The 23,859-nt window shown below is 39.7% G+C and overlaps 2 protein-coding genes across 2 annotated transcripts in view; one reads left to right on the top strand and one right to left on the bottom strand.

The window, feature by feature from the left end:
* slc41a1 (solute carrier family 41 member 1) overlaps positions 1-7,704 on the top strand; it is a 30,952-nt gene extending 23,248 nt beyond the window's left edge. Inside the window, exons 7-11 of the mRNA XM_069718758.1 lie at positions 37-184; positions 1,546-1,625; positions 1,821-1,955; positions 2,938-3,086; positions 5,821-7,704. Coding sequence (XP_069574859.1) covers positions 37-184; positions 1,546-1,625; positions 1,821-1,955; positions 2,938-3,086; positions 5,821-6,006 — 698 coding nt within the window. The 3' untranslated portion in view covers positions 6,007-7,704. The remainder of the gene's footprint in view (positions 1-36; positions 185-1,545; positions 1,626-1,820; positions 1,956-2,937; positions 3,087-5,820) is intronic.
* Positions 7,705-11,210: 3,506 nt separating this feature from the next.
* Positions 11,211-20,685, bottom strand: LOC138632882 (EF-hand and coiled-coil domain-containing protein 1). Its single transcript, XM_069718750.1, has 9 exons — positions 19,894-20,685; positions 17,805-18,246; positions 17,585-17,719; positions 15,640-15,710; positions 14,246-14,387; positions 12,898-13,036; positions 11,942-12,055; positions 11,588-11,657; positions 11,211-11,505 (listed from the first exon to the last, which is right to left on the bottom strand). Exons 1-9 carry the CDS (start codon positions 20,507-20,509, stop codon positions 11,330-11,332), a joined length of 1,905 nt encoding a protein of 634 aa, XP_069574851.1. The 5' UTR covers positions 20,510-20,685; the 3' UTR covers positions 11,211-11,329.
* Between the last annotated feature and the right edge of the window lie 3,174 nt (positions 20,686-23,859).

The following is a 23,859-nucleotide window of genomic DNA, read 5'->3' as shown; positions in this document are numbered from 1 at the left end:
GAATCCATCGTTCTCTGTTTTTTCCTTCCCACTTAGATTACAATGACTATGCCAACCCGCTGGTGTGTGCGGTGTTTGTGGCGTTGTGCCCCCTATGGGTGCTAATAGCCAGGAAAATCCCATCCACCAGAGAGGTCCTCTACTCCGGATGGGAGCCAGTCATCATCGCCATGGCCATCAGCAGGTAGGGCTCATTGTCTTTATTTAAACTTTATTTAATCAGACAGACTGCAACACACAGTTTACATACAATACTGTACACATCCTGTCAACACACATTCAGGTTTTTATATAACCTCGTTTCCAAAAAAGTTTAAAGGCTGTGTAAAATGTAAACAAAAACAGAATGCACTGATTTGCAAATCATGTAAACTCATATTTAATTAAAATTAGACTTGGTTAGACAAAACCAAATGTTGAAACTTAGAAATGTTATTGTTTTATAAAAAAAAAAAAAAGAATTGCTTATTTTTGAATTTAATACTAGCAGCAGATTTCCAAAAAGTTGGAGCAGGGGCTACAAAATACTGTTAAAGTTGTGTGATGCTAAGAAATAGAAATGGTGGAACATCTCAACTAATTTGGGTTAAGTAAGTAAGAAAACATTTTCATTGTCAGAACATTATACCCTAATTCTTAAAATGTTTTCAATATCAAGTTATTAATGTTTCCCAGAATGTTATTGTTTTAAAGAAGAAGAATTTGCTTTCAAGACAATATATACATGAATTGTGTTTATGTTCTTAAATTATTTTTTGGGGAATGTTTCTAGCTGAGGGAAGCAAAGTCATTGAACAAACAAATTAGCATTTCCCAGCATTCCTTCTTCCTTGATAACTTTTGAGCATGAAGCAGTCAATTTAAATAAACCCAAGTGATAATTGACTATTACTACTATAAGTCCTGCATAGACCCCTGAAAGCTTTTGGGCACTGATGTGCTGCACCACTGTTAGATAATATTATGTAAGAGTTGAAACAGTTTAAACGTTGTGTGTTTAAAAGTGCCTCCCAAATTCCTACTAAGCTAAGACTGAACTCATGACTAAAGAAAAGACACACACAACAAGTAAATGCCTGTAAATGCCTGGTCCGACATGATAAAGCATATTATACGGTGATCAGTAAGCTGCAGAACAGTTTAAAATACAACACAATACAATAAAAGACGACAACTTGATGTGCAAGAGTCGCAATGTCCTTACATTGAAGTAGACATCCAAATTAAATAGATCAATTTACAGAGTACAGCATTCATTATCAGCCATTTTTAACAATATGAAACAAAACAGACAACTGTGCAACTGATAGAAAAATGGCACAGGCTATTTTGCAGGTTGCATTTCCTGGATTTAACGTATTCCACAGGGTAATAGTTTATACTCAGAATATAAGATATGTCATGGGTCCTTCAGTGTTTTGTATGCTTGCCTGATCACAGTTATTTCATAGACAGATTTGAGGGGTGGGGATAATTTTTCCTCTCTCATAACCATATCCATTTTCATGCAATATAAACAGTTTTTTAATCTTTTCTGTCCTTCAGTGTTGGTGGTCTGATCCTCGACAAGACCGTCACCGACCCAAACTTTGCTGGCATGGCTGTCTTCACTCCAGTTATTAACGGTGAGGTGTCATGAAATTTAAGAGTAGATTGTAGATTTTGAACCATTACTGGTATAAGAAGAATGTAGAATCCTTTATTTCATGTTCGACAACGCCAGAACTTGAAGTTAAATGCATTCATGTATCTACATCGGTTTTAATCAATACTCAGGTTATTTTTAAAGTTTCCATGTTTTCTATCTATGTGTGTACCAGGTGTGGGAGGTAATCTGGTTGCTGTTCAGGCCAGTCGTATCTCCACTTATCTCCACATGAACGGTCTATCCATGGGGGATCCCAACCTCACCCCCAGAAAGTGCCCTACTCCCTGCACCTCTTTCCTCGACTCCAGTAAGTTACTGGGCAGCTATGAAATGTTCCACCATTGCTGTACACGCCTTATCTCAGAAATAGGTCTTTCCATGCATGGACGACCTACTGATCAGACCCACTAGGCCCAGGGACCCACCTGATCAGAGAGTATATGATGGGTCCTCTATTTAAAATTGACAACAAAAACATGCCAAACAACTTCATAATTACTGCAGATTTTAAATGATCACATACACATAAAAAAAAGTACAGATAGATGCAAACTGACTACAATGAATAACAACTACAAAGAAACACAATACAACTGTACAGACAAAACAACTGTACAAAGAAACAAAACAAAAACTGCAAACAGATACAATATAACTATGGACACAAAACAACTACAACAAAACAAAAATAACTACCAAGACTTAATGCCACTAAATTTACAAAACAACTACAACAAAACAAAAAACAACTACAAAGAAACATAAAATAACTACAAAGATACAAAAAGCAACTACAAAGAGACATAATATAACTATAGCGACAAAACAACTGCAATGAAACAAAAAACAACTGCAAAGAAACAAGTTACGAGACACCGTAACTGTACAATGAAAAAAATACTACAAAGGCAAAAAGCAAATACAATGCCAGAAAACAACTACAGACCCACAAAACTAAAGACATAATGCACAACAAACAAAAAAGACAAAACAACTGCAAAGAGACTCAGTATAACTATAAAAAGACAAAAAACAACTTTAAAAATACACAAAGCAACAAAAAAAAATTAACTACAGAGACAAAACAACTACAAATACTCAAAATACAACTGCCAACAACCTACAAACGATACAGCTTTATCTTGTGATCCAGCCATCTTTCCATCATGTCCCTCCCATCCTATATTTTGAGGGCCAGCATCTGTCATAAAAGAGCACAAACTAAGCAACAAACTAAGTTAGATCTTAGCAGTCTTTAGTAAATGTTCCTCTCTGTCTTCCTCCTCCAGCTGTGAACTCTCGGTCAGCCCGTGTGCTCTTCCTCCTGGTCGCCCCGGGTCACCTCGTCTTCCTCTACACCATCAATTCCTTGAGAGGAGGTCACACCACCCTGACACCCATCTTCATCACCTTCTACCTGGGTGCTGCACTACTGCAGGTACAAATGCATTTGTCACATACTTGCATCCTAAGTACAACCCCGTTTCCAAAGAAGTTGAGACACTTGGCCCTATTTTCGTTCCCAACGCAACGCAGACGCAGCGCATTCTCTAGCGCATTCCTATTTTGGTGACAGATTTTCCACATTTGCACCAAGATGGGCGAAACAGTGCAGCAGGGGTGAGTCATTGAAGATAGGTATTGCAATTTTGGTATCAACTTTTAAGTGGCCTTACGCCTCCGACAGCTCCGACCACGTCTAACTCAAATGACGAGCTATTTATTTAGCTTTAGTGGGAAGAGCGAACATGGACAGACCTGTCCAAAATCCCACAGGCAGGTTTGGTGGATGTCCCACGTATTTCACCCATTTACATAAATAATTAAAACTATATTTTTTTTCATGCAACATTCCGATTCAGTTAATTATATGAAAAGAGGACTTTTGTCTGTTGAATCAGATGTTAATCGGGCAGTTGACACGCATCATTAAGGAGCAGCCAATCTCAGCCATAAAATATAAAAGACACTCTGGTTAACTACAAATGAATTGTAATTAAATTACACATGAAGGGGGAACAATTTCTTTACCTTTCTATCTACACATCTGGTTTAGTAGTCTAGATGGTCCTGGACATCCAGGATCGAACGGTCCAAACACTGACAGACAGCCTCAACACTGGTTACAATCCCAGAGACATTTCAAGAAATTAATTAAAAATTTAAAAAAGTAATAAAACACTGAAACGTCTATGTTTCTTTTAGTGATGTGTTTCCTTCTTGAGATTATTTATAATATATAAAGTATCACACTGTAAAAATTAAATGCATTTTCAATTACTAACATTTAATTCACTGCTGTCAAACTTGGAAAGCAAAGCTGTTGTCCGGTCATCATAGTGTTAGTGTCGTGTTTATTCCAAACCATGATGCTTTGTAAAGTAATGAACTTTTTTTTTTCGCATTATGAATTATAAAGAAATATCATCTTAGACTAAATACTATAATATTGTACAAGTGTAGAGTTGAGGACAAACACATTTACCAATTATTTAGGACAGTACTCCGATGTGCTTAAATGTGCTCTCTAGTGCATAGATTTTGTTGTTACCGAGGAAAAACACCCCAAATAAGAAAACATTGGTGAATGCCAGAATCTTCGTAAAAACTGTGGAAGTCGGTTTTGAGAAGAAATTTATTTTTAAAAACGGTTAGTGAATGAGGCCAAATGTTCCTCAATGTAAAATTGCAAACAATATGGGGATTTAATCATCTATGGTACATAATATCATTAAAAGATTCTGAGAATCTAGAGAAATCTCGACACAAGGGACAATGCCAAAAATCAGTGTTAGAGGGCCTTGATCTTCAGGCCCTCGGGCGGCACTGTATTAAAACAGTCTCAATTCTCCAGTGGAAGTCACTGAATGGAATCAGGAACACTTCCGAAAACCATTGTCTGTGAACACAGCTCATCGCTACATCCACAAATGCAGGTTAAAACTACCATGCAAAGAATAAGTCATGTATAAACATGTATGAACTCCTCCACCTTCTCTGGGCTAAAGCTCTTTAAAGATGGACTGAGGCAAAGTGAAAACCTGTAACTTGCATATCTGGGAAGGCGCCATTAATGCCGAACAATATATGCAGGTTTTAGTGCAATATGCTGCCGCTCAGATGTCTTTTTCAGGGAATGACTTGTTTATTTCAGCAAAACAATGCCAAACCACCTTCTGCACATATTACAACAGCACTGCGCTGTAGTATAAGAGTCCAGGTGCTAACCTTTTAACTAACCAGTTTCAACATTTGATATGTTGTCTTTTATAATCATCACAATCTGTTTTTATTTACATTTTCCACAGCGTCCCAACTTTTTTAGAAACTGGGTTGTAATATTTATTTCATTGATACCCTTTGTATGTCTCTGCATAGAGTTTGACATAATACATACAGTGTAAATGTATAGTAAACGGGGAGCTTGACAATTGGTATCTGTTTTTTTTATTCTATTAGTCAGATGTATGAAAACACAAAAAAAAGTGTTTGATTCGTTTAGTCAGACCAGCCAACCATAGGAGAGGTTTTACAGTACAGTCTATCTTCCCTCCCTGTCCCCACACATTATCTCACACACATGTGGTAATAGAGATAACAATGATTTTTAAAAAGTTGTCGGACTGTTGGAGCCCAAAATTACATAATTTTAAGGACAAGCTCAGACAAGCTTCATAAACCAAGTGGTTTTAGAAGTTTAAAACAACACGGGTTAACTTTTACTGAAGAGGTGACAAGTGCTGCTTACAGAACAATGGTCAATGTTCAAATCTAGTGAAAAAGCATGCACAGCAATATTTAACAAAGTGCCCCTGTGCCATTAGCTATGGTCATACCAGACCAAGGTAAGCTGTAGGTCAAGGTGTGTTTATTGCTCATGAATTTAACTTTTTATTTATCAAAGGAAGTCTGTGTTATTTCATCTTTCTAATGTAAATGTCAGCATTGTTCCAGTTTAACCATTTGTAGTGGAAAAATCGCAGAGATGTAAAAAAAAAAAAAAAAAAAAATTGCAAGATTGGGCAAAGTATTGTCAGATTGGTCAAATTACTTTTCATTGTAAACGCTATGATTAACTGTAAAAACTGACTAAACTTGCAAACAAGAAAACCTTCAATCTGCAGTAAGTTTTTGCTGTAAATAAAGTTTGCTTCTGCTTTGTCTTCTTCCAGGTCCTAATCCTCCTCTACCTGGCAGACTGGATGGTCCACTGGATGTGGGGCCGAGGCATGGACCCCGACAATTTCTCCATCCCCTACCTGACTGCCCTTGGTGACCTGCTGGGGACTGGCTTCCTTGCCCTGTGCTTCCACATGCGCTGGTTCCTCGGGGACAGAGACACTAATGCGGGCAACTAAACCCATGCACAAAAAGAACCCTTCACAAATACTATATGCTTACATGCACGGACAGTGATAACCATCACCCGTATGCCTGAACACTATCTAAAAGTGGACATCTAGAATAAAAGGGCTAATCTCTTGTAGGGCTCTCAATGATGGTATAGTGCACATAGCATTTCCTCTTTAGGATATCAACACTCTGTTGAACAACATCAGTGGCTCAGAAATCCCCCTACAGCCCCCCATCAAAACTATGATGGATCCAGCCTCTACTTCCCCTAAATTTTACTTAATAACTGAGTCCTACTACTTTTGTAATTATTATACTATGGACAATGATTATTTTTGTTGGTAAATAATGCATTTGATATGAATCAATATCTGTTCTATGTGCATGGCCAGTCCTCATTATTTTCAATGGGGACTTTAGCCCTCCTGTTTTTAAAGATCAACTTTTAACACTTGAAACCACAGGACAAAAGACAGCAAAAAAAAATATATCCAAACAAGCCTAGAATGCTTAATCACTAAGTGCTACGTCATATAAAAAGAATGAGTATTATATGAAATCTAATGTCAGTTCAGATTTTGTAGAGTGCCTAGGTTTTGCCTTTGCGTGGAGGGGGGGTGGGTAAGGGTACGGAGGACTGGACCATTGAGCAAAATACTTTTTTTTTGCGCTGGTTCCATCAGCGGATGACTTAATTTGTGTCAGAGCAGAAACAGGAAGTTACAAGGCTGTACAAGATTGCTTGTTCCCCTCACTTCTGGGATCTAAGTTAAGGAATATCAGATCTGAGGTCAGTCCAACAAACGCTTTTGTTAGCTACTACAAGAACAGATTTACCTCTGATTCTGAGAATTTTAAGCATCAGCTCATTAGTTTCTGTTATTGAGGATTGTGTTTAATTGAGTGTGTTCATTCAGCCCTCTAGAACCCACTGAGGTTACACTATTTCTGTTTTTGGCCCAAAATCTACTAAATGCGGCCGTTATGAAACGTTCTCATTCAGAGAAAAAGTAAGCAACGCATGAAACTTCGGGGATATAGTATGTGTAAAATGGCCGCGTGACAGTTGTTGTGTTTTTGTATGTCGCCCACGCCTGACATACAAAAACAGATCACACTGTTTGCTGCAGCTCACTGGTGGATGTCAAGAGGTTAGGGAGGTCTTATTTTGCTGTGAGCTGCCCCCCTGCTGAAGCCATCTGCCAACCCTCTACTTTAACAGGCTGGGTGTTATGTTTCCCAATCCCGGTTTACAGTAAGTGACAAGAGGCTCAACATGCTGCAATGCATCAGCACAGAGCTCAGCCAGCTGAACAGCACTTGTGTTCGCACAAAATACAGAGTGTGAAAGTGATTCGCTCACTCAAGTCCATCTGACACAGTCGGACGCCGGATTAAAGGTACTGACGGGTGATACTTTGTGTGGATGTCGCTGGAGCACAGAATTCTTCCAGTGAAAGAAAGACAGGCCAACGGCATCGTCGGGTCACAGGAAGCCTCGGCAGACCTTCTTCAGCATTCTAGTGTTGATTGAGATTCATCAAAAGATCAGCGTAGTTCCTCAAGCTGTCCAAGATCCCGGTCACACCAGCAATGACTAAGACCCAACATACTTTAAAAAAAAAAGTGTTACGCCTTGACCCGGGCACTCAAAAATAGAGGTAGCCCAGCTACCATAGCGTTTTTTTTTTCTTCTTTGCTGCGCCATCCGCCTCAATTCATCAGTTGAAGTATATATGGCTACACAAAGTACGAATGGTTTAAAGAGACAAAAATACATCTTCTAAATGAATTGTCCATGCGCAACCACTGTCGGTTAGCGCGTTTCCTTAGCTTGTCAGCTTCCTGAGCTGACTTTTATCCTTCTTCAATTACTCTTCACTAAGTACACATGATGTACAATCTAGAAAGATAAATTCCAGGGAGAAGGAAGAAGCAAAGTACATAAAGCAAAAGAAAGCGAAGCCTGGAGCTGTTTGGGAGTGCCGTGCTAACACTTCAGCCGCGCACGCAGCTTTTAGATGACGTATAAAGAATTTTGGTACGTAAATTCTCCCCGTCCTAACAGGGCTGACCATACAGGAAACCAGCAGTTTTAACTGTGCTGGTTAGTGAGACGCCCAAGTTTCCACCACTTCCTCGAGGACAGGTGAATTGATTGTGCTGTTTGGTGTGACCGGGGTTATCACGCCAATTTCTTTTTTTTTAATTTTATTTTATTGGGAAAACTGTGATTTTTCTTATCTTCCCACTCATAAAATGATAGCTGATAATAATCGCTCTAAGCAGGAAGGAACCTGAAATTTTGTAAATGAATGACTGGATGATGTTTAATCAAGGGGTAAAACCTCAGTGACACAACCACATAAACTGTCTGGCATCGATCAGCTGACTCTTCTTTGAAGGCTTACGGGTGAGGAGGAGATTGAAAAAGTAAGTTGTGAGCCATTTTGACAGACTGTACTGAGTACATACAATATTGGCCCGGGAGATACTCGCATGTGATGCTTGGCTTATCTGGCGCGTGTCTGTTTCAAAAGGGGGCCAGCAGAAAGCATTTGCAGGGCACATACTGTGAACATGCAAAACTTGATTATTCTATCTCTTAAAAATGGTTTGTTTTGGTCTTACTGATGCTTTTTTTTTTTTTTGTATTCATTAATTATGTTCAAGTTGTGATTATTTGTTTTTCTGTGTTCCTTCTTCCTTCTCCTAATCTTTTTAACGTTTCCTGATTATTGTTTTGTGTCATGAATATAATCCAGCAAACAACCACTGTAAACATGAAGTAACTTCTCCACGCTGGTCAAATGCAACAAAGTACTGTAATCTGTGAAACCACCACCAGAGGGCGGCGCAGGGATTCTGTTAACTGTTCAGCTTCTGTGTGTGTTCTTTGGATCAAACCCACACATATCACACTAGAGTGTCAATTATCATTTTGTCTGCTTTTCTACAGCGTTTACCTTGTTGTAAAAGTTGCATCGTCCACCTCGTCACTCTAAGTGTGTATCCCCCACCCTTTTACTGACCGGGTGCCAGCGTTGTTCCTCTTAAGTCAGTGGAAAGTTGTGAATACTTCTATAAAGGGGCAAGTAATGCTTTTGTATATTTATTTTGAGAAGCACACAAAGCAAATTGTACATACTATATATTTATTCTCTATATAAGGTTGTTTATTTTGTCATTTAATTTTGGCTCTGTTTCTTTGTCACCATGTTGTTTTAAATTTTCTCTTCTCTTTTTCATTGCAAAAGGCCAGTAGAGCTTTTTGGCACTCGCCTCAATAGAATGGTGGTGAGACTAGCGCGGTGCCTAATACCAGTCTTCACACACCTCACACATATGCACACACACCCTGTCTCATACAGGGAAAGCATACTTATAAGACATAGAACGGCCTTAATCTATCAGAGCCAAGCTCAACTCAGAGTAACCAATCAGGAGCATCTCTTTAATTAGCTTTGATTAATAAAAGATGTACAGTATGTTGAATAATGATGTGTAATGTAATAATGACTTTATATGACGTGGTAATGGAAAGGAGGGCTGGTAGCTTCAGTTTTTGTTCCAGTGAATCAGCAAAAACAAAGATTGGGAAGCTGGAAACCCTTCAGCAGGCTGATGCGTAGGGCGTCTCGGAAGTCTGGATTCAGGTTAGGCATTCGTAGAAGTAACATTGAAGTTGAAAAATGCACCAGAAAACCTAAAAGACCTTATGATTCCAGATGGTCCCTCCCTGTATCTTACATACCTAGCCTTTAAAACCCGTTACCCACCTACTGCCTTGTTAACCTCAGTGCTGCAAACCCTCAAGCCCCTGAACTCGCGGGTACCACGCTGACTCTCAGGCCGCCAACTTCCATATTGAGATGGAGCCTTTGACCCTTAGCGTCCCAATCAGCTCTGCTGCTTTGGAGGAAAACTGATGTAAACATGTGTACAGTCTTACTGGGGCAGAGGTCTCTGCGTTCCCTGTGTGTTTTTCTTGTTAAAGCCCTCCCTCTGTTAGGCTGGCGGGAGGAAGGTATTCTTGCTGCAGAACTTGGTAAATTGCTGGAAATAAAAGACTATATTATTTCATACCATTCCTCTGTCATTATGTTGTTGTTTTTCTCTTTTGTTTGTTACCTGCTAAACGTTGGCCAACCTCCCTTTAATTTGTAGACAGCTTTTTACAGGCTGTAAAAATCCAAAACTGAAAACTCTTTGACAAAAGTAGTCTGATACTTTGCAGTGACTCCAAAGTCTGTTCAGGTTTTCCCGTTTACATGCACTTTAATAATGCTGGAGAAAGGTATAAAACTTGATTGGAGTCCACTTGTGACAAACTCGTTGAGTGGACAGAGTTTAAAAAGGTTCACATTTGTGCATGAAAGTACCCACATTTCAGTGCATGGAAGGACAAAAACTAAAAATGTCCAGATTTGAGTTTGGCTTTAGTTTTTTTTTTTTTTTTTACAGGGTAACTGTTTTAACTGTTTTACAGTCTATCTCACATAGTCATGGCTTTAATTTATACAATCACTGTGTTGCTGGTTTTTATACTATAGCTGGTTTAAAGTTGTAGGTATTTTTTGTTATAATGGTCTTTTTTTTATGTGAAGCACTTTTTAACATGTGTTCAGAAAAGTGCTGTTTATTAGATGATGATGATGATTATTATGATTATTGTTAATCGTATTGTCATTTTCATCGAGCCCTGGGAAATGTTTTTTCTAAATTGGAGTTCCAAAGGTCCAGATATATAAAAGCCTCACAGATGCATAATATCACAAACTTTGGACACATATCGAAAATCAAGAGTATTAAATATTCCACAAACATGGCAGGAAAACGTGACTTTAAATATTGACGTTGGCCGCTGAGATTTGCTTGGCGTATGTGCGTGTGTAGTAGTGTGACGGTGCTTTAGAATGGTTTAAATCAATACATATTTTACACGTAAAGCTGAGAAACAGATCCACAGTGTAGATATTCCTCATGGCAATATGTGTGTCTTCAAATCAGACAATACAAACACAATACTTGTGCTCTGTGCATTGTCCAAATACAGACACTGATGGAACACCCAGATTCTGCAGTGAAATGTTGCTTCATCATGTCACACCTCTCTGTATCATCTATTGCACAAGGGACAAATAAGGTTGGATGAAAATATTTAATCTTTGAAATTAAATAGATAAAAAATAAAACTATAACAGCCTAAATAAAGTTTAATTCATCTTTGAATACAATTAACTATTTTCTAAAATGGGAAATTTACATGGGTGCAAACAAGCCAAAGATAGAATACAGATCTAAAACAGTAAGTACCACATTACTGATCTAACAGGAGATGAGCTGAGGGTTGATGTTGCTGGTTTTACGCCTCGGAGGAGGAAGCAGAGCTTTCTCATCGCTCTCCCCTCCTCCCTCATCATTCCCTCCTCCGTCTCCAAGGAGCTCGCTGGAGGACAGGCGGACGCAAAGGCCATCAGCAATATGCAGGACCTGGGATGGACCTGGATCAGGAAACATGTGATAAAAGTGCAACATGAGCAATGCTAAACTGTGAACATCTGTGAATACGGAGGGTAGACATACCATCTCCACCTCTGCTGCACACATCCAGAGTGTCCATCACTATTTTTTCCAGGATCCTGCGGGGCACGTTCTAGAGGAAAAGACAGAGCTTTGTTGCTGTTTTTAATGAAAAATATGAATGAAATATGTGTGAGGTCATCTCAGTAAGCAGGGCAACAAAATCTGTAACAGCACAAAACTACACATTTAAACTTATAAACAATGAATGATGGAGACCTGAATAAAAAGGTATGTGTGTGTGTGTGTGTGTGTGTGTGTGTGTGTGTGTGTGTGTGTGTGTGTGTGTGTGTGTGTGTGTGTGTGTGTGTGTGTGTGTGTGTGTGTGTGTGTGTGTGTGTGTGTGTGTTTGTTTACCTTTTTGTGAATCTGCAGCAGCAGTGAGAGGGAATCTGCGAGTTTGTCCTCCAGCAGAGCCAGACATGTCTTCTCTTTCTGCAGTCTTCTCCTGTCCTCCTCTTCCTTAGGCCTCTAGCAAAAATCAGGATAGAAAGAAAGACACCCCAATAAATTAAAAGCCTCTTCTAGTTCAGTGTTTTTTTTTTTTTATATATATAACTCTGTTAATCCTGACACATTAAACACTTCTCAGAAATGTTGATTGCTGATAATGCAGAGGTCTCAGAAACTGAGGGCTTCCACCCATCCATTATCTATACCCGCTGTATCCTGAACACGGTCGCGGTGGGGCTGGAGCCTATCCCAGTTCACTTTGGGCGAAGGCAGGGTACACCCTGGACAGATCACCAGCCTATCACAGACAGAACAGACAGAAGCAAAGACCATTCACGCTCTCATTCACACCTAAGGGCAGTTTTTCAGAATCACCAATTAACCTGACATGCATGTCCTTTGGACGGTGGGAGGAAGCCGGAGTACCCGGAGAGAACCGACGCAGGCACAGGGAGGACATGCAAATGCCACACAGAAAGGCCAACGGCCAAGGGCCGAGGTTCGAACCCAGAACTTTCTTGCTGTGAGGCAACAGTGTTAACCACTGAACCACTGCGCTTGAAACTGAGGGATTTTTTTTTTTTTCAGTTTAATTTTCTGTATTTATACAAGTAATTTTCAAGAAAATATTTCCTTTATTGTTCTTTTTATGTATTTTCTTATAAACACAAAATAATGTTTCTTCTAAAATCAAGACCAGAAATGCGCAGATAGTCAGATATAACATATCAATAAATAATACAAAATTAAAAAAAAAAAAAGTCATTCCGGCGATATTATAAACAATTTCATGCATTCTGTTATAGTTGTGATCACTTTGAATGGAAAACTGATGAAAATCCATCTTCTCTTTCCCTCACCTTCTTTTCAAAGCCTCCGCTTCCCTGTGGCTGCTCTTGGTTTGCTCCCTTCCAGCTGCAGCGCCTCCTGCTGTCTGTAGAAGGGCTGCTGGTGTTTTTGTCAAGCAGGTGAGGATGAAGAACTGCATGGTTCTCACATCTAGAGTAAGAGACAAGAGAGTTAAGGCCTCTTTACGTTGTGCAATTTTTGGCTGTCAAAGTATGACGTTGATGTATATATGGTAAATTCTGTTTGTCAATTCAGAACGGTTTTCTAAATGCACAATCATCCATAAACAGCTGATTAAGCTGTGGTGACCAAAGGAAGTCCAGGGAAATTTTAAAGTAAACCACCTGTTTGAATGTCATTACCATCCACATTTATGTCTAGAAACATGATTAGATAGTAACATGCAATAAAGTCACATGCTTGTTATTATCACACAGTCTACAGGCATCTTTAAGGTGCCTGTGTGTGCATGTGTCGGTTTGTAATGCTATCTTTGTGAGGACCTATTTAAGTTTTAAAAATTTTGATTTTGATTCATTTCTGATTTTCCTTTTTTGAGCAATGGGAACCAAATCGATATCATTAGCAACAAGCTTACACTGCCCTACAGTAAATATTGGGAGCAGTGCAGCTGAGAAATAAAGCATTTTCAGACTAGAAGCAAACTGTACAATACACACACAGCTGGCATAAAAGTCACCAAAGAGCTTAAAAAATGCTGATACTGCAATCTGCTTTTGGATAATCTGCAGAATGCTCAGAGAAACTGCATCATCTACCAACAAACTGTTCTCCAAGCTCTCTGATCCAGTTTGTTTAAGACGATTAACTTCAGCTGTTATTAATTGTCTGTTGAATATAGGACGTGTTTCTGCTTCTCTGCGTTTGTATGAGTAATTGAAAAAAAAAAAAAAAAAAACACATACATTTACAATCAAATACATGGAAGTTAATTTGATCTGCTATGATCGTCGCTCGCCGGCTTTTTTTCTTCTCCACAATGAACTGATTTACCGGCTGCCTTATTTAATTACGTGGAATAATAAAAAAAAAAAAGGTTCCATGGCAGAGTAAGTGTGATGATGAGCACTTCAAATTTAAAAAGTTGTTTTCACTGCATGTATACATTTCTATGCCTTAATATTTTTATAAAGCAAAACAGGTGTCAGATAGATAGACAACAGATGTAGCTGTATTTTGCCTTTGTAGGGCAGAGCAGATATTCACTACCATCCAGGGTTGATTTGTTACAAATACCGCACAGGCAGATGAGGTTACAAAAGTTACCAAGAAGGGTGATGTAGGTTAGATTTTGATGTACACAAGGAAATGAAATGACTGTTGTAGATGTTAACTAACCCTTTGCCGCAGCAGTGCAGTCGACCCGTGTGCCTCTTCACCTCCAAAAGGCAACACTTCCCCTCTTCCCTCTTCCCCCTGTCCTCCTCCTCTTCATCAGACGCAGCTCTTCCTTCCACTGCCCTCTGAAGACACTCGGCATCTGCAGACAGAGAAGCTGCATAATTTACTGCCCAAAGACACATTTGTGCATGAAGGTCAAGTGTGTAGGATTCAGAGGGGGTGGGGGGTGGTAGAAATAAAATGTAATATTCATAATTCATAATAATTATTTTTAGTGGATAATCATGTGAAACCAGGGGTGTTGTACTGGAGCACACCTGTTGTGTCTCATTTCTAACCAGTTCAATAGGGTGACAAGTTCACATAAAATAGTCAAAAAATTATATTTCCAGTGCTTTCATTTGATAAAGTCCACAGTATAATCACACTATTGTCATGCTAGTTCTGGATTACTCATCTAAAGTGTTATCATCGAATTTCACTGACAGATATTCTTGCAAGTGTTTCACAGTAACAGCCTTCTTAAGAAATGAAACGTTTGTGTCAGTGTAATGCAGTAACAGGACAAATGGGGGCAAACCCAAAAAACTGCAAACATTTTATTTCCTTACTTTGGACTAAAAATGTGTCAGACGGTCATTGCAGTGCAACACCACACCTAAGAATGGTTGTGTTTTGGTTACCTTAGAATGAGCCCTTCATATTTACTGAGAGAGCGTGCCAGGTTTGCACCACCATGTTTCTACAACAGCCCTGAAAGGGACAAACCAAACACTGGCTCTACAGAGAGCCTTTTTGCGTTTTTCAAAGGTATTCTTAGACACTCGGAAGAGGAGCGTGATGAGAAGAGTGTTCTATTGGATGCAATTTGCAATCTCACCATAGATGTCACTAAATCCTACTCACTGCTTCTTTAAGACTCCACCTGTGGATTGGTACTTCCTTGTAAAAAAAATAATGGTGACTTAGATGTTGTGTTCCAAAGAATTGTTGAATGAATGAAGTTCTTTACTATATGGACCCTTTTCACAGCAGATATTTTGGCATGTCATAGAAGGTGTAACTGATAACATTAACTACAACTGCATTCTATTTACATGAACTAGCTTCAGGGTTCTGGTGTTGAGACACTTAATAGGAATCAGTCATATTAAAAAAAAAAAAAAGTCACCTATGATTGTCCTACTGTGACAAATTGAAATGTCTGCCTTAAAAAGGGGTTTACTGAAAAACCTTGAATCAGGTTATGTCTCAATAATCCCTGACAAACATGCCAAATGGGCACAAAAGATGTTCTCAAAGGCCTAAAATGTTGCTCAACTTTAGAAGGAAAACTAGTTCCTTTAGAACACAATCCTGAGCCCTCTTTCATGAGTTTTCCAGTCGCCTACCTGTCTTATTACAGGTGTCTTCAGGTTGAATTTGTTGACTTCCAGGGTCAGGAACACAGGTGCAGTATGTTCTGAGAGTGGTAAAGGTAGAGAACATACCTTTAAAGTATGGCCAGTCAGTAATACTGTAGACAGAGACTCCCGTAACTCTGTCTCCTGGAAATGACTTTATGTATATATAAATTGTTTTCAAATTACGTGACAAACGTAATCACTGGCTCACTGCAAACGTTCCTTAACCTTAACCAAGTGCTGCGAGCACATACGTAAACATAATTAGTTAATATTATTATTTAAAAGTCTAATAACACAGTAGTCACTAGAAATATATATTGTACTGCAAGATCTGCTATTTTGACACGTACAAAAAAACTGCGAGGAGAATTTTACTGGTACGTTCGGTTTTAACATATTTGCGACTTGACAAATACGTTAATTGTTACAATAAAAAATACGATCCAGGAACAATTGCATTTTTTTTACTATATATTTGCTGTTGTAAATTAGCTGAATACAAATTTCATTTCTAGAAGACAGTGTTGCATAAATTCTCACACATACTGGATCCATTGTCTTGGGATAAAATAATTTTTTTGCCCATCACTTATTTTTTTCCCTGTTACCTCCCTTGTTGGATTCAGGCCCTTTTCCAGTCAATACTGTGTGGGTATTTTATTGAGATTTGTGTGTGTGTGTGTGTGTGTGTGTGTGTGTGTGTGTGTGTGTGTGTGTGTGTGTGTGTGTGTGTGTGTGTGTGTGTGTGTGTGTGTGTTTTTGCCTTTAACTGACAGCCAGCAAACTTTAAAATGAGGGGAAGGAGGGGTATGACATGACATTACAGTTCCCCAAGAATCAAACACTAATCATGTAGTATGGGGCCTAACCATGCAAAATGGTTGTTCCAGGCGGCCACTATTTGTTTTACTTTCAGGCAGACCTGAAAAAGAAATGTTAAAAATGATTAATGTAATAATCAAATTTTATGGAGGTGGAGCTGCAGGGAGCTTGTGCGAGTCGCACCAGTAAACACTATTTACATGCTGTTTTGTATGAATCCTTGTTTTTATGAATGCAGAGTTAGCATGATCCACAGAGCCACAACAGCCACACATTTTACATATACACTAGGTAGAAATAAATCTGGGTTATCCTTTAGGTGGGATGCAGAAATTATAGCCGGTGTGGAGATGTAGTTCAGGCGACTCAAAAACTGAAACGTCAAGGTTTATTTTTGTGATTCCATGCGCACGCGACCCTGCAGTCTCATGCCCTTTTACAGGCATTGGCATTGGCAGGGCGTTTATCTATGCTAATTAGAAACAACTGACGTGCGCTCTCAATTTACGAGAACTGTGGGATTCATCAATATAAGAGTATTGCAGTTTAAGAAAACATCAAGAGTCTGACGTAGACTTTTCTTAGAACTTTTCCTAAGAACAAATCTAAAAAACATTGGTGAATGAGGCCCAATTACCTGAAAGGCACCCATAACATGCTGTGTAGCTGAGAGGAACTGGAGTCGGGTGACAATTCACACACACGATCACAATATAGTCATTTGATTAATTTCTAAATACAAAAATATTGCTTAGTGCAGCTTTAATATTTGTGCTTTATTCTGTCATTTATCTCCCAGAGCAGGTCCGTGTAATGTCTAGCATTATCGGTACACATGAAAATGATCTGAGTACAATCTGTCCACCGAAGGAGGTTTAAAAGATAGTCTTTTAAAATCTAACACAGTGATGTTGGCTTTGGAAATCCTTTCTTAACAAATCTGTTCAATTCAGATCAAGAGAAATTTGTTGCAACTTAACCTGTGGGCTTTAGTGCATTGAATTTCAAATCAGCAAAGCACGGAGGCAAATGATGTGTAAATGGATGCACAAACACACCCATGTACTTAACTCCTTCGCTCACTAGTGAGCACACACCATGTTCGTACCTGTACTGGTGCAGTTCAGTCTCCAGCCGGGTGATCCTTGACTGGAGCTGCGGCACAGATTGAGCCTGCTCCTGGATCATCCGAACCCTCTGCAGCCCCAAGCTCAGGGCCTCTCTGGCCTCCTCCGCCCGCCTCCTGACGGAGATCATCAAAGATTCATGACATAATTTTCCCCAAATCATTCAAACATCATACAGTTAGTTTTGAAAAAGCTTCCAACCTGATCTGAGCATTCTCCCTCCTCAGTGCAGACTCCAGCCCCTGCAGTTTGCGCACCTGCTGGTACGCCCACTGCAACTCCTCCTCCAGACGGTTATTGAATTTGATGGCCTCCTCCAGCTGTCCATCACGCGAGGAACGGATCAGCTTCAGCTCCCTCAGAAGGGGGTCTCTGATGTCCCGTCTTCCCACCACCCTCCTCACTCCATCTCCTGCCGCACCACTCAGCTGTCCTTTAATTCTGTGAGTTGGCACCAGTTTTCCCTGTACGAGGGTGATGGAGGTCACATGGTTTGAAACAGCGGAGGTGTGGTGGGACAGAGAAGGGAAGGTTCTGCTCCTCTCCCGTCGGAGCGCCACCTCCAGGGCCAGGCAGCGAGCATCGCTCCCCTGCAGTGCTGAGCGGAGGTCCTCCACCAGCTCCCTCAGAGCTGCTACCTCATCTGAAGAAGTCAGGAGAGAAGCACAGAAAGTGAAACCAAATTGCTGCTGAGTTCTAGTGTATGGATCATTTTTTTGTCACTTAAACATGGACACACCCACAGGAACACATAGTTAATACTTCACTCATTATATTTTAAAGAGAAGCATTACCATTATTAGTTATTTTTTACAATATGTAAAAGACAGTGAAGACAGGTGAAGTTGTTTATTTTCAGTGTGGTAATACAAAGTAGGCTGTGGTAAAAAGTAACTGAGCCACACGATATGACACCAAAGCATTTAATACCCATGTTAGTGTCTGTCACACTTCATGTTGCCTAGGCGTGAAAAGTGATGTACCTTTGGTTTAGGCACCAAAAAAAACACAGTTTGGGTTAAAGAATAGATCGCAATTTAGGTTAAATGTTACACAGCCACTATTTGGTAAGGTTTAACCACCAAAACTAATTGGTTAGAGAAAAAAAAAAATCATGATTTTGGTTAAAATAAGTAACTGTAACTAAGATTACGTAAATTACATGAAGTTAAATAAATTACATTATGTACATAATTTACTCACTTTACTTGAAAGAAATGTACATTTGCTTTTTGCTTTTTTGAACCGCACCTACTTCCTCCCTATATGGACTTTATCACTCTTCGTACTTGACCTCCCTCTTAGACACTACTCGCACATGCATGTACTTTTCACACCTAAGCGAGACTAAATGTTTCACTGACACTGTATCCTCTATCGTGCACAGACAGGTGTATTACACTCTTTGGAATGATGCAGAGTTAATCTGAGAATGTTGACATACACATTCTTTCACTGAGTAATTCCTTTTCATGCTGCTGTATATTTCTGTTCCACTAAATTTCAGTGGAAAAGATCAATTTTTACTGCATCTATTTGACAGATTTACAACAGACAGGTACACATTTTACATCAAAAAAATATATATCTACAAAATACAGATTCAACCATTTCTATCCTTTTTGGGATGTGAATTTTACAAAAGTTTCATGTGCCAAAGAGTTGTTGGCAGTTCCACTAAAATTATGTCATGGTTTTATAAGTATTGTTTGAGGCCTAAAGAGGTCAAATGTTCCAATATTTGACCACAAAAGCACAGAAAAGTCCAATAACTGCGCATCTAGTATTCAAACTTAATCAGTTTCTTCTTTGCTGCGTCATTATGACTCCTCAGATGATCTCGTGGCCACCTGGAGGGGCCCTAAGCCATAGGTTTTATGAAGTAGGTCACACTATAGCTCCACCTAAACCAGTGCTGATTACACATTGACGCACCAGTAAACGATCTAATATCACGCACATTGTTCCGTTTTCTCCATGATTTCACACTTTAAGTGTTTAGCTGAAAATACTCGTAGGCTTTGGCTTGTAGAAGTGCGTTTTTACAGTAATTACAGTCAGTAAGAGAATGAATAAAACAGGCGAGGGAAGAGGTGGAGAATGATTCAGCAACGAAAACACCAAACACAGTGAAGTGGGGAAGAAAAAAAAGACAAAAGGAAATGTTATAACAGCAATACGGCTCTATGTCTCTCTGTTCAGAGATAAGTGAATGGCGTTCTGTTCACTGCAATAAGTTTAATGTGTAACAAGTGAAATATAAGGGCTTTAAATGCACACTCTGCTGTACCTGGCTCTTGGTCTTCCATGCTTCGAGCTTTTATCGATCTATTAATGGGTCCACTCTGATCCCCCGTCAGATCAAAACTGACACACTTTCTGCGCCTGACACGGGGCCACCTGAGCCGGATCTGCCTCTCCACCAGCTCCGTATCCTCAGTAATTGGGAGGCGCCACGCCATGGGAGTACCCCCAGTATCTCGACGCGCACTATGCACACGGAAATACCCGCAGAGTCGCGAGTGAAAGTCTTTGAAAGATAGCTGGCAGGGGAGCCCAGAACACACATCCATAAACTCTTCAATGTCCTCATCTTTTTCTCCATCTCCTGCTGCTTCCTTTCTTTTCATCGTCCTCTTCCCTGTCTCGGCTACGGTGAGACCCAGCACGGCGCAGAGCGCAGTGAAATCCTCCGCCGACACCGTATCGTCCTGATTAGGGTAGGCCAGGTGGTGAAAAACCTCCTGTAGGTATTGGTCTATCCCAGTGGCCAAGACGACGATTTCGTTCTCCGTGCCGGGATCGGGGCACTGGTGGTGAGCCAGGGCGCTTCGGAGCCACTCGCTTTTACGCGCTGCTCGCGGCGAGGGCAGCACGCGTCCCGGGGCCAGTGCGGTTCGCTCCATGACTGTACATAAACTAGGTTGTTCGTCTGGATGTTACCAAACAAAAGCAGGACTGAGCATCAGATATGACTTGAAAGAAAAAAGTGACTAAAAGACATGGCGGTGCGGTTTCAAGCTGCGCGATTAGCCTAGCTGGAAACCTTAGATTGGAATCTTTACCGGGAATGAAATAAAGATCCCCGGCGTTGGAAAAAAAAAAGCTTCCAAAGCACGACTCCACCCTTTTGTGTGCACACTGTGAGCGCATGTGTTTTTGTTTGTGCACATGTCTTTCTATAGCTGTGAGGACCAATTCAGGTAAAAGAACAGCAACCACATATTTATGAGGAAAAACACACGAACTTAAAAGTGCAATTTGAGAGTTAACTTTGCACCGCTTTTACTTAAATATGCAAGAAAGTAAGCTGTGGGTGTTTGACTAGGGTTACAGAAGTGGATCAAATGTCAGTTTCTGCCAAAAAAAAAAAAAAAAAAAAAAAAACAGTTGAAAATAATGTCAATAATCTGTAATTTCTCATTTTCTTACAAGTGAGTTGGCAAATTTTGGTAAATGATACAATCTTCAGGGACTTGGGACATGTTGTGGCTATATGCCATCCAGTGGCTAAAACGAACAACAACAAAGCTCAGACCTGTTTCAGTTTACAGCTTTACAATCTGACTCACCTTGTGTGGCAGATACAACAATAAAGAAAGACAAAATGACTCCTGTTACCCTGCACCTTATGTCCACTGTTCTCACTAACATCAGGCTCACATACCTTCCCTTGAAAGTCAAATGTGAATTTGTTTCCAGGGAACTGAAGAACTCTGAGCGGAAATACCCTTCCCCGCTCTGACCTCACCACTATCACACACATCACAGCCAAAACAAAGAGGACTTCTTGACTTCACTCACCTGCATGGGCAAGACTAGACCGAAGGCCACAAGAAGTACATATTAATTACATTCCACTGCAGTGTGTAAATGGAGATTTAATAATAATTAGTCACACATCAGAACTCAATGTCAATTGAGAAAAAAATACCAAAAAGAACACATGTACAATCTAATGAAACCCTCCACCCATCTTTATGAAGCTCACATATACAGCGTATGGTGACTTTGTCAGAAATGTATAATTGCCTCTGTTTTAAAGATTGTTTGGTACTGTACTGCATTTCACATTTTACATACACATTTTCAACATTTCAAAAACCTGAACATGATGAGCTTTGTAAAGATAGATGTTTTGGCAAAACTATTGCATCACATCGCATTAGATTGTCAAGGTGTTTAGTGGCCAATAAGTGTAAATGAATTAATTAAACATTATTTGACTGTAAAATAGACAACAATTGAGTGAGTCAGCTGAGCTCATACCTCAGATCTTGTTTAGTCTTTGTTTTGGTTTCCAGTACGAATCTGAATAGGGGCTGAACGGCAGTGCTCGCCAGTGATTCCTCTGGGACTTTGAACTTAAGGTGTGTTAGGGCACAGTTTCAGTCAGCGCCACTTAAATACTACAAATCTTACACTTCCACAAGACAAACAAATGTATCCTCTGGAATGCACACTACCCATCTTGAAGATATATAAAAACACTTATCACCAGGGTCCTGTTTTGTGGACATGTGGTGGCAGGCAGAGAGGTAGTAACCAGTGATTGATAGATCAAGGTCTTTAATATGTATTATTATTTTTATTAATTTTATATAACAATGTGTTGGAAGCAGTCTGTGATAAAACAGTCAGTGTTAAGGCATGCACTACAAATAGAGCCTATAGAAACAAACATATATTAACAATTATTAAAAGCACCAATGCACTGCATTGCAAAACTACTGTATAACCCCTCGTTGGTGTTTCTCATGCAAACACTGGCTATTTTAAGTAGAAATCACAATGCACACTGTCCTAAAAAAGCAAAACACACGACATATTTGGGCAAAAATGACTTAAAAACCTGTGTCTTACACCTATTTTCCTATATAGAAAATATTGCCAGAGAAACTAACGAACTACGCAGCTAAATACATAGAGAGAAAGCCAAAGGCTTTAACAAGTGACAGCTTACTGCTGAAACAGCTGCAGATAGCCGCGACTAAAACCAAAGTTAAGTTTAGCGATCGGTTTCCCCGCAGTTGTTTATCTGTAAATTAGAAATATCAATGTTTATGCACTTTTATGACATCTTGGTTATTTAATATAATATCCAATATCATTTAAATAAGGCAGCAGCTAAATCAGTTAATAATGGAAGGGAATAAAATAACAGCTGATGTCCTTCTAAAGGTAGCTAGCTAGCTTAGCATATCTTAGCTGTCACCTTTTTTTTTTTAAATCACACTGCTGGGACAGAACATGAGAGAGAATACAGTTTGTGGCAATGATTTGGTTGTTGTAGTTTTTTTTTTTTTCATAACAAAAAACTCAAACTAAACAAAACAAAATGACAGCTAAAATGAAGCCCGTAGTTACTACATTCTGCTTTTTTTTTTTAACCAGTATGGTTCTATCGTCTTGAGTAAATAACGGCCCCTTAGTGCTGTTATTGCAAGTAACTATTAGCTGTCAGACTCTCTCCAACTTGCAGCCACACATCCATACCCAACAGCAACAGGGAACAAAATAATGGGTTGTGCAGCTCAGTCCTCATAAGGGTTTTCATAAAATTTCATTTAAGATGTGAGAGCCTTCCTCTGTCTTGACTGGAATTTCTTAGGAATTAAAGGACTAGTTTTTCCATCAAATATGCATACAAGCAGACTAGTTTGCCTCAGTCCCTTTGTTCAGTCTCCCTCTGAGAGACAGTCCTCCATCTGCTGCCTGCTCAGGGTGAAAGAACCTCATCTGAAAATGAAAGGATGGGAAGCATAAAGAGGGTGCTGTAAATGAAGAGGAGGGTGGAGGTCTGGTGCCCTGTGTGTGTGTGTGTGTGTGTGTGTGTGTGTGTGTGTGTGTGTGTGTGTGTGTGTGTGTGTGTGTGTGTGTGTGTGTGTGTGTGTGTGTGTGTGTGTGTGTGCTCACCCAAGTGTCCTGTTGTTCACCTTTGAGAGGAGGAGTGAGGCAGTATTAGTATTGACAGGAATTGGGTTTAGCTTTGTGTTGTGGTGCCATATGCTCCTCGGAGGGTCAACACAAAGACAGCGCCATACACTCCCAACACATACACACACACACACACACATAAACACACACACACACACACACACACACACACACACACACACACACACACACACACACACACACACACACACACGTATCACATCTTTGAAGTGGTGACACTGACCAATATAATGTGTCCAGCATAGTATGTGCGTCTTTGTGAGTGGCTGTAAAAGGTGCATTATCAGATGCTACTTCG

This window comes from Brachyistius frenatus, unplaced genomic scaffold (assembly GCF_029030835.1).
Source record: "Brachyistius frenatus isolate BFR_SWC_R1_liver_20210118 unplaced genomic scaffold, ASM2903083v1 Contig_198, whole genome shotgun sequence".
In the NCBI taxonomy this organism is placed as follows: domain Eukaryota; kingdom Metazoa; phylum Chordata; class Actinopteri; family Embiotocidae; genus Brachyistius; species Brachyistius frenatus.
Note: the sequence above shows the minus strand (reverse complement) of the source record. Positions and strands in the feature narration are given on the sequence as shown.